At 39.0% G+C, this 11345-nt stretch overlaps 1 protein-coding gene across 1 annotated transcript; it reads left to right on the forward strand.

Annotated features, from left to right (window-relative positions):
- Window positions 1–2704: 2704 nt before the first annotated feature.
- On the forward strand, window positions 2705–5932 carry LOC133743965 (F-box/LRR-repeat/kelch-repeat protein At2g27520-like). Its single transcript, XM_062172052.1, has 2 exons — window positions 2705–2864; window positions 4433–5932. The coding sequence occupies exon 2, from the start codon at window positions 4459–4461 to the stop codon at window positions 5746–5748; it is 1290 nt and encodes a 429-aa protein (XP_062028036.1). The 5' UTR covers window positions 2705–2864; window positions 4433–4458; the 3' UTR covers window positions 5749–5932.
- Window positions 5933–11345: the final 5413 nt, after the last annotated feature.

Genomic DNA, 11345 nt, shown 5'->3' on the forward strand with positions numbered 1-11345 from the left:
GATGAACTTTGTGGGCTTCTTCAGTGCTTTGTATAGGGATGCCAACACATCAAGTGTAAACCTTGTACCTACACTAAGGAAAGTAAAAAGAACCTTGTAGGCGTTCCTCTTTGTTCTTGATTGATTTCTTCCAAGTGCATGTTTTGATTCGTGATTTGTTATTTAATATCTTGTTTTCGTGTTAATGGTTGTTGACTACATCATACATCTTTGTCGTCCATCTTATCCTTGATTCATGGTTTGATTGATCAATGTAATTAGTTTAATCAGAATATAAATAAAAACAATTCAAAACTCCTTTTACTTATATATATTATATACATGTAATTAATATTTCTCTCTTTGACGTTTAAATGACAGGAGCACCCTCAATCACTGGATAGAACAAACCCTACTTGCTATATACTAACAATTGTCAACAGGGTTAGTTTTGAGAACTCAATCAGAGCTCATCACCTTATTAGAGTCTTTATAGATAAGGTGGAATTAAAAAAACTTAATGGGGTAAGTGAGAAAAAAATCCTTAGAATTAGGGTAAATGGACAAAAACCCTTATAATTATTAATCTTTTTAGCCCTCCAGTAACAACTTCGTAGTTTTGCCACTATGGATAAACTATTGATATAATTTTATTTTTTTATTATTATTATTATTTTTTTTTTTTTTTTTTTTTTTGAGAGGGAGGGCGGCAATCCATTATAATGAAGATGTAAGCAACATTACAGAATAACTCACCCCAGTAGGACTACGTCAATATTGAATCATTACCTAGACTAGAAGCCTAAATGAATATCACTATAAGAATAAGCATCAAAAAAAGGTAACCGGACGAGATTAGGGTAGCAATATGGAGACAATACCCCCACATTATTATAGTAGACTAAAAGACCTAAACTAAAAGAGGCCTAACAAGCCTAGGCTCGAGACTAGATCCCAAGCTCTAAGGCTTGAAATCCAGACCCAATGAGCCTGGCCCCATTCACTATTGGCACCCAACAGGTTGGGCACCCCATCCACTGAAGTCGCCGTCATCATTTGAACCGCCACCACCGTCAACGCGATCCCATGTGTAGCATCAAGCCTTGCAGCAGAAACCGGAGTCCCGCCACCAAGTCTTGTAGCAGTGAAGCCAAGCCCCACCATAGTCCACACCAAGATGGAAAAAAAACCCATCCTCCAAGCAAAGCCACCGCGACCTCTGTACATATCAGGGGTATTGACTACGTCACCACTATCGCTACCACCTGCTTCTCCACTGTCATCATACCTTCGCACATTTCCCGCGAAGGAAAGGCCGCGCTTCAGGAAAGCCTGAAGATTGTGACCAGATTGCCAAGAAAAGAATGAAGCCTGATGATGGCCAAAGCATCCTTGAAGCCGAAGTAGGCGTCAACCACTGAGATCGATGAGATGATAGTCGCCAGAGTGCTCGCCGAGGGAATCTAGCGCCATGCAACCCTCTTCCCAAGTAGGCGGCTAGGGTTCGTCCAGAAAGACACTCTCTCGGTCTCTCCCATGTTCACAACTATAATTTTAGTTGAATGCTCAACTCAAAATTTTTTACTCGATCAACATGATGTTTAGTGGATGATAACTCAAATAATACAAAACGTATTTCTAGGCAAGAGAACAATAATAAATCTTTATAGATTTCCCAAGAACTAACTCAAGTAATCAATATGGTCATTTACAAGACGTCAATATACTAATATATACTGATCATATTAAAATGTAGCCCTTAATATAGTCAAATAATAAGATATTTCATGCTTTTTGAGATGAATGATAATTTAGGTACTTTGGTCAAATAATAAGATATTTCAAAATAAATTTAATATTTAGCTAATTTTAGACTAAAATTCTACTCCAGCAGAATACTTAAACAAAAGTTAAATTTAACTTTTACTAAATTCTCTAGCTATATTTAGCTAGAGATGAAAGAGAATTTAACTAAAACATAAATTTAACTTGGGATTTCGGTATTCTGCTTGAGCATAACTCAATAGCTAACTAGTTATATTTCACTTTTAACTACTTTTAGCTATGAATATAAGTATTACTGTTGGAGATGTTCTTAGGACTATGTATTTAAAACTATCTTTGGTGGGCTTTTTATGGTTCGCTAGAATGGATTAGGGTTCCTGTGATTTACTATTGGATCCAGGACCCAATTCTATGGTATTTGTTCGTGAAAGATTGTCTGCCAACATGGCCATGTTCTGACACCCTTGGTCGGCTTCGATCTTTAGGTGGGAGAGTGCCTTCATTCCGACGCCAAGTTGATTTTTGTCAACTTGTGCGTTGGAGTTCGATGGGTAGTCAAACCACCGACTACTCAATTCACTACACGGCTGCAATCCGTAGTGTAAAATCAGTGTTGCGTCTCGACGTTGCTGCTCCTTGCATTATTAAGTTTTTATATTTCATATGTATTTTCTTTTTCGTACTGTTTCTTGATGTCTTTTGGCACCGTATCGTTGTTATTTTTCAATTTCAATAAATGACTCACCCCCTTCGATTCAAAAAAAAAACTTCGTGCCTGCCTTAATCAAGAAGAAAAGAAGTCAAGCAAGGAAGAAAAAGTGAAGTCAAGTAAAGTAAGGTAGAAAAAGCGAATAAAGTTGCTCTTCAGATAAAACGAATCATATATATATATATATATATATATATATATATAAAGTAAAAAGTGCACGTGTTAAGGAGAGAGTTGGTAGGACATAAAAGCCTTTGAAGCAAAACAGTTGGGTGTACGAGGAGGAGATCAGATGAGCAGTCTGACGGAGGAGCCTTTCTTGGTCGTGATCCTCTGCTTACGGAACTCTTGACCCTTAGAAAACCTCCGATCACTGGTTCTGTTCATTCAGGTACACCACTATCTTGATCTTTTATCTTTCAACTCTCTGATCAGCTAAAGGGTTCTGTGAATTGTGGGCATCTTTTGGTTTGGTTTATCGTGTGTCTTTAACTTTAGTTTCCTTGCCAGGGGAACATTATTATAATGAAATTGAGTCTTCAGGAAGGATCAAGATATAAACTTTTCTATGGGATCAGTCTTCAAAGAACCTTGTTTTTCTTCTTCTTGATTCATTATTCACCTACTTTAGACGTTTTTTGTATGGGGGGATTGATCTTATTATTGATCATGATGACACACCACTATGCTTGTTCTGTTTTTCGTTTTTCGGTAATCAGAAAAATCCCCAAACCTGCTTCATGGACCCTGGCTCGAAACTCGAAACTCTTTCCAAAGCCTACAATCTTTAAAAGGGCAGGAAACGATAGCAAATAGGGTAGTTCTGTTTGAGGAAGCGTATTGCCATGAAATGAGGGCCGAATGAACTTTGAGACTGGGACATAATCATGATCAGATGGTCACCCGAATTACTGCAACTCGGTTCTGGAAGTCCCTTCTAGTTGTCCATACATTCAGAGTATAGGAGTCAGTTGTAATTGTATTCATTCATCAAGAGTCAAGAAACTGATTGCAGATCAAAGTAGTTTTGAGAATTACTTGCCTAGTCCTAAAGACTTGCCCTTGGTGTAAAGAACTACATATGCTTCCTTAAAATAGGTGAGTTCCGTTTTGGGGCATAATGAACTAGATACCTAGAATTCCTAATTTCAACTAAGGCGGCTCAGCTTGCTGCCTTTCTCGTCACCTGTACACTGTCGCTCACTGGGGAAGGCTGCTGAGAGAGGGATGCAGAGGAGGGAGTACTAGTGGCATTCAGAAAAACCTGTCTCAAGAAGTCCTCACAAAACCTTAAAAGTAAAAAACGCGAGAAAAAAACTTGTGTGGGTTTGTCTATGTATACTAACAACTATGAGCTTTTGCAATTACTTGGTTACTAATTAGATAATATAGAAATGAACTGAATCGAGACAGAGAAAAATGGGAAGGTAATAGTGATGCTTCCTTTTAAACGTCAGTACAGTGGTTTTCAGTTTTCACTTCTATGGCATGTTCTATTTGTGTGACAAAATTAGAAAATACAAAATACACGTTTCATTTGATAGTGTTGTTGATACAGAATATAATCAAATAAGGAAAGTACTTTAGTGAGGGTTTTGTTAGGAATCTTATATTAGTTATTCAATTTAGTGTATTGTTATTAGATATTACGTATCCTTTCTAGAATTATCTTTGGTCGCTATAAATAGAGGTATTGTAGTTGCTAGACAGACTTGAAGATTGCAGATGATAATTGAATAAAGTTCTTGAATCTTTGCTTTCTCTTCTCAAATTTTTGTTTCTGTCTCCCTATTCTATCAATCTATTTCTCCTTCTGTAAACTCTAATTTTCTCCTTTTATCCTACATTCATCAAAGAAAATTCTGTATCATCTCCCCCTTTTCTGTTTCTATTTCCTTAGTTTTCATTCATTTAAAAAAAAAAAAAAAAAAATCTGTAATGTGGTCATTTTATGCATAGGTATTGATTGATAAAATTGAAGAGTCATGATGGTGACAAGAAGCAAGAGTTCAGGCCTATTAAAGTTAGTGGAGGAGAGGTTATTGAAGAAGAAAACAGAGGAAGAGAAAAAGGAAGCACAAATTTCATATATCCCCAAGGACTGTATCTCAAACATCCTTGCACGACTTCCTGCTGACTCTCTTCAAAGGTCGAGGTTTGTTTGCAAACCATGGTATAATGTAGTTAAAAACCCCAAATTCATTCATGCTCATCTCCAACGTTCTGAATCTGTTTTGATCTTTTTAACACCAAATGTAAAGGAAAGTTTGCACCCTATTTCTAAGAAGATAAAAGTGGGAGAAAATGGAAGGTCATATCCTATGGCATCTAACCTACAGGAGAAGCAAAACAAAATTCCAGTTGAATCAAAACTTTTTTACCCAAACAGTATCCCGATTTTTGGTCACCCAGCCTTAAATTCTCCAAAAAATTTTATTCAGTTTCTGGAATTTAAAAATGGTAAGAGTGACATAGGAGAATATGGTTTAAGCTGCTTGGGCAATAATATTAGAGCCACCTGCAATGGTCTAATATTGCTTGACAACAAATTGAAGAAGGGAGGTGTTATAGTCTTGAATCCTGTGACTAAGAAGGTGATTGCACTTCCTGTGGGTACCTTGTGTCGTCTTCTACATCAAGAATCATATGGTTTTGCACTGAGTGATGTAACTGGTGAGTATAAAGTAGTCCACTTGTTTCTGGATCAGTTGGGGTTTGCTGGCTGTGAGATATTGAGCCTTAATAAGAAAGCATGGAGAGAGATCAGTGGTCCTTCTTTTGGGCGCTTTGGTATTAATGGGTTTGGATTTGCACCTGTTTCAGCAGCCGGAGCTTTGCACTGGATTCTTCATTTTAATGGAAGCAATTACGTAGTGTCCATGGAAGTTGACAAGGAGAAGTTTCACCAAATACCGCTCCCTAAGAGTTTCAGAACTCATGATAGGATTATTGAAATTGGTGGCTCTTTAGGTTTTGTCATTCATGAGGACGTGAACCACATTGACATTTGGATATTGAAGGGTTTATCTGGAGAAGGGTGGACAAAGCAGCACAGTATCACAGTGGATTCCAAAATAGACATGGTTCCACTTTGCAGTTTAAGAATCAAGGGAGATATTATTTTCCGTAGATACAAAGACGGCTCTTTCTATGCTTATGACTTCCAACAGCAACAGATGACAGAGATTGGGAAGATTAATGGACTACCAAGGTGCCTGCCTCATGTCAATAGCCTTGTTACTTGGATGCAAGCGAGTGAGGACATTTTTGACTGACGTGCAGCAATTGAGTGTGATTTTCTATATGCTTGAATTTCTCTTTAGTTTTATTTGTTTAGTTGGAACTTGAATTTTCTTCTCTTTATATGTATATATAGCTCGCGTATAAGATTGAATTGCCCTTTCTATTTGGGCATAGACTGTTCATTTTCCAATACAATTGCTTATATAAGTTTGCTTATGTGTTGTTTTCCTTTCTTTGGGATGAACTGGGGTTGAAAACCCATCAAAACACGTACAAAAGCAGAGCCTACCAGCCTAACTCTAGAGGCTCGAAGCTTAAATATCTTTGACCTTATTTCACCCATTCAGAGTGCTTTTATTCCGGGAGTGCTTATTTCATTAGCTAATGAAGTCTCCCACTTTATTCATAACTGTAAATCTTCAACTGATGGGGTGTTTTCCTTGAAGTTGGATATGAGTAAGGCATATGATCGTATGGAATGGTGTTTTTTTGGAGGCGGTTCTTTTTCGCTTCGGTTTTGATGAATCATGGGTTCAGCTTATTATGCAGTGTGTAACTTCGGTTCGATACTCGTTCCTGATTAACGGACAACCGGAGGGGTATTTGAGTCCTACACGTGGATTAAGGCAGGGGGATCCACTCTCACCCTGTCTTTTTTTGTTGTGTGCTGAAGCTTTTTCAGCTTTACTTGAGCGTAAGGCTTCCTGTGGACTGCTTCAAGGTATTCAAGTTTGTCAGAATGCTCCCATCATTGCAGACGATAGTCTCATATTCGGAAAGGCCACACAAGAGGAGTGTGGGCATATTTTATCAGTTTTGAAGGACTATGAAAAGGCTTCAGGGCAGCGAATTAATTTTGCTAAGAGTAGTATTGTTTTTAGCAAAAAGGTGGATGTGCAGCTTCAGCAGAGCCTTGCGGAGTCTCTAGGTGTGGTTATTGTTCCTAAGCATGAAAAGTACTTGGGTCTCCCAACCTCTGTTGGGCGGAATAAATCTGAAACTTTTTCTTATATTAAGGAAAGGTTAAGCAAGAAACTTGAAGGTTGGCAAGGAAAGCTTCTTAGTGGTGCCGGAAAAGACATTAATTCGGGTGGTAGCTCAAACCCTCCCTTCTTATGCTATGAGCTGCTTTCTGCTACCAAAGGATTTTTGTCAGTCTCTCCATCAAATGTGCGCCAGGTTTTGGTGGGGTAGTCAGACGGAAAACAAGAAAATTCATTGGATGTCCTGGGAGGGTTTATGTAAGCCCAAAGAAGCAGGAGGCATGGGTTTTCAAAGAAGCAGGAGGCATGGGTTTTTGTGATTTGTATGCTCACAACTTAGCACTTTTATCTAAACAAGGTTGGCGCTTAATGCGTTACCCGGATTCTCTTCTTGGTCGTCTCTACAAGGCGAAGTACTTTCCTAGTGGTGATATTTGGAGTGCATCACTAACATCTTCACCTTCCTCTTGTTGGAGGGGTATTTATGAAGCAAGGTCCGTGTTACGGTGAGGGTTGAGATGGCAGGTGGGGGATGGGAACTCTATTCGCATTTGGGATGATCCATGGTTGCCTAGACCTTTCTCTTTCCGTCCTATTATTAGACAAGAGGGTGCTCCTACTCTTGTGAAATATCTGCTTCTACCAGGTTTGTCTTGGAACACCTCCTTGATAGCTCGTTGGTTTGAACCAGAAGATGCTTCTCTAATATGTTCTATTTCCTTAAGTCAACGAGTTGTATCGGATCGGTTGATCTGGCATTTTGATGCGAAAGGGAGATTCACTACCAAAAGTGCCTATAAGCTTGATGTTCGGCTAAATCACGTTGATATTCCTTCTGCTTCTAACCCATCACACAATGTAGACACTTGGAAGAGTATTTGGGCTGCCAGAGTTCCTGGGAAGGTGAAAATTCATATATGGAAGGCTTGTGCTTCAATTCTTCCGACGGTGACGCAGTTGAGGTCACGGAGGGTCCGGATTGAGGACGGTTGTGTTCTCTGCAATGCGGGGGATGAATCCATTACGCACATTTGTAGGGACTGCCCTTTTATGCACGACATTGTGGGACAGGTCTCAGGGTTGTCTGGGATATTGCCTTCCAGTTCAGAGCATCATGCTTCTTTTCTTGATTGGGTGACTTACTGCATCCAGGTTCTTTCACATGACCTTTTTGATTTTTTACTGTACCTTATTTGGGTGGTCTGGAAAGAAAGAAATCAGAGAGTTTGAGAGTTTAGGGCTTCAAGTCTACTTCCAAGCTTCTTCTAGTTTCTCCTTGTTTGTATCTCTTCAACCATTGAAGGGCTTCAACGCTCAGCGTGCAGCAGTTGCTTGGGTACCTCCTCCTGCGGGGTGGATCAAAGTGAACCTTGATGGAGCCTTTGATGATAGGGCGAAGAAGGGAGGTGTTGGGATAATTGTTCGTGATCCTGATGGGTCTATTGTAGGGGGTTCATGCTTTAGTGTTGAGGTAGTGTACTCCCCCGAAGCTGTGGAAGCGCTTGCGGGCAGAGCAGCGTGTGCATGGGCATTAGAGTTTAATCAATCGCCTGTTATTTTTGAGAGTGACAGTCTCTCTTTGGTCAAATCTATAAATTCAGGTGATGAAGATACATCCCATTTAGGAAGGGTGATTGAGGATATTCAGGTTCAGCTTTGTAGTCTGCCGGGTTCCTTCTTTCAGCATGCTTACCGTGAATCTAACACGGCTGCACATAGAATGGCCAAGCAAGCCATGTTGTCATGTTTATCTGCTCACTGGCAGGGAGCTATTCCTCCAGATTTGGGAAGTCTTGTTGCTTCCTTTTGTAACATTTGAACTCTCTGAGTAATAAAACTTTTTTCGTCTTGCTCTCAAAAAAAAAAAAAGATACATTTCAATTTGATGGACGTCCGAGTTTCACTATTGATTTCATGAATAAATAATATGAATGGTTCGAGGTGATGAGTTCGTGTAGAGATTTGTATCTAGTGGCCATGTTTGTTAGGGGGGATTGTGTTACCCCGGCTTAATTTCTTTTAGAGTCCTCCACTCTTCAAGCCAGGTTATACTATAGAGTTCCTTGACCCATGTTTGGTGCCAGCGGGATTAAATATAGAACCAACCTGCAAAACCACCAACCTGCAAAACCTTCAACACCAGCAAAGCTTCAACACCACCAACCTGCAAAACCTTCAACACCCAGACACAAACCCCATTGCATTGTATTCTATACACTCTCTCTTCTCTCTCTGTCAATGCAAACAACAAAAATAATTGCCAGAAGAAAACACACAAAGCACTTGAGCACACACCTTCCAACCTTTTGCTTTTCATTGCTCTCTTTTCTTTTCGAACCCACCTTTTGCTTCTCTTTTCTTTTCAAGAACCCACCTTTTGCTTTTAATTGCTCTCTTTTCTTTTTTTCCTTTCCTGAAAATCGCGCTCTCTTTTTCTTCTCTTTACACCCAACACTGCACCAGATCGAGTGAGTGGTATTATGGGTCTGAGATGGCCGTACTGAAAATGGCTCTGCCCAGCAACAATGCCAGTACCCAAAAGCAGCAGAAGCTGAAGCAGGAAGAAGAAGACCAATTAGTGAAGCCAATGTTTCATGACTTTCTGGGTATGAAGCCTTCAACACCAGCAAAGCTCCAAAACCAGCAAAGCTTCAACACCACCAACCTGCGAAACCAGCATAGCTCCGAACGGTGACCTCATCAGAAGGGAAGAGTAGATCGAGTGAGAGTGGCTTCCACAATCCCATGGTTTTTGGTGGGTTTGTGGTAGACGGTGTCGGGGTGGTTTTTGGGACTGTGGAGTCTCATTAAAAAGAGTCCCCTTGCTGCCAAACATGGGATAACTGGGATTGGACTAGATAAGAATGTCCAATCCAGTCCAATCCCGTGTAACAAACACCACCTTAAGGTATAAAAAGTGTACAATTTAGCCTTCTGTATGCTTCGTTTTGGACTGGCAAACAGAGACTTGGATTTTGATTATCCCTTTGGTCATGTGTCAATGTGGAGTTCTATGGTAAGACATCTGCATCAGTTCATGACTAATCCCCAACCAGCAAATCTAATATAGCAAAGTGTAGTTGATATACACAGTATGGTCGTCTGTGTTAGGCTAAACTAAATAGATTTTTTTTTTTTTAATTGTCAAAAATTCATTTATGATTTTAAGAAGCAAGTTCCATCTGACAAGGAAAAGTGAAAATTAGATGCAAACCCAATTCGCTGTTTCCCCAGGTGGATGATGCTAAAATGGTAGTAGCCTCGGCAGGTGCAACTGGACTCATCTTGGGTGCAGATCAATCAACCAAGGCTTCAGAGTGGTCTGTGGCAAAGCCGACCCTCAATCTTCCAGGAAAGCCAGCAGTTCTAGTCACAAAGGCATCTAAAGAACCTATAATCGTTGTCATAACATCTAGAGGAGATTCAATATGCCATTATTCACGAATAATGTTACTATATTTCAGGCATTGTTTGGGTTGGAAAACCCACAAATAGATGGTGGGGCTGCCATTGCCGATGTGAGTTTTCGGCTATATTAGAGTCCAAGTAATCTATGGTCTCGTATTAATCAAGTGCCACTAAAACAACTAGCAAAGTTTCTAGATTCAAATTATCCTAAAGTATTACTTACATTTCTTCACAAGCAGTCTCTTTCCAAGCTCAATTATGGTTTTGTTGTTCACCAACATGGTTTGAAGCTTGGACATGAATGCTATTATATGACTCTGATTGAAAACTGCGCAATTAATTATTGAATGCGTCCAAAATCAACTCGTGTATAAGAAATTTGGTGTATATCAGAATTTTCGTTCATAAAGTTAAGAGGATAATTCACCTTTTTTTTTCTCGATCTAGATAGATAACGTAACAAATTGAACGACAATTCTATTACAAGCTTGTCCTACTAGAGGCCAAATCAAACGGTGTTTTAAGAATCGTCAAGGAAAAATTGATATACGAAGTTGTCCTATATGAGGATTATCAATGAGAGGTCCATATCTTAACAATCATGCTACAATTTATTAGTCTTAATTGCGTCGTCATTTCCGATTAATGAAAAATGTTAGTTGGAAATAGAAAATGACAGGTTACATCCAACTTAGGTAGGGCTTGATGAACATGATTAAATGAATTATACAATTTGGATTTTCCATAAGCCTTTCCATGAAAGAAAAAAGTTTTGTACAAGATAAATGAATAAATATTCTAGGTGTCTTATGTCACTTGAAAAGTTTTTATGGAAAAGTCAGCAAAAATAGTATAAATAAGTAGTCAACCAATGAGAACGATACTGGTTTCAATAATGTAACGCGGAGGTGTGTAATGGTGAGTGTTATGGAGTTGCAATTAACTAGTCAAATAGGAGTCACTTGTTTTGCTTGATAATTGGATTCTCGAAGGGGCAATAGAGTTTCACTTAAAGTATCTTCTAAAATTAATCTTATTATACCTCTAGATTCATAGATAGGCTAAAACTACACACTACACATATAGATCACAACGGAAAGATGCATTTTAATACTTAGATCGATGTCAAAAATGATTAGAGTCGGTTTAAAATTGAAGAGCCATCAAATGTATCACAAGATTTTGAGACGTAGTTCGTGGTCATCATGAATTGTATAAATACTTATTCAGTAGGAATA

Source organism: Rosa rugosa, chromosome 4 (assembly GCF_958449725.1).
Source record: "Rosa rugosa chromosome 4, drRosRugo1.1, whole genome shotgun sequence".
Lineage (NCBI taxonomy): Eukaryota > Viridiplantae > Streptophyta > Magnoliopsida > Rosales > Rosaceae > Rosa > Rosa rugosa.

What these genes read in the sequence shown, in the direction of transcription:
- LOC133743965 (XM_062172052.1), top strand. Translation starts at nt 4,459, where the DNA reads ATGATGGTGACAAGAAGCAAGAGTTCAGGCCTATTAAAGTTAGTGGAG.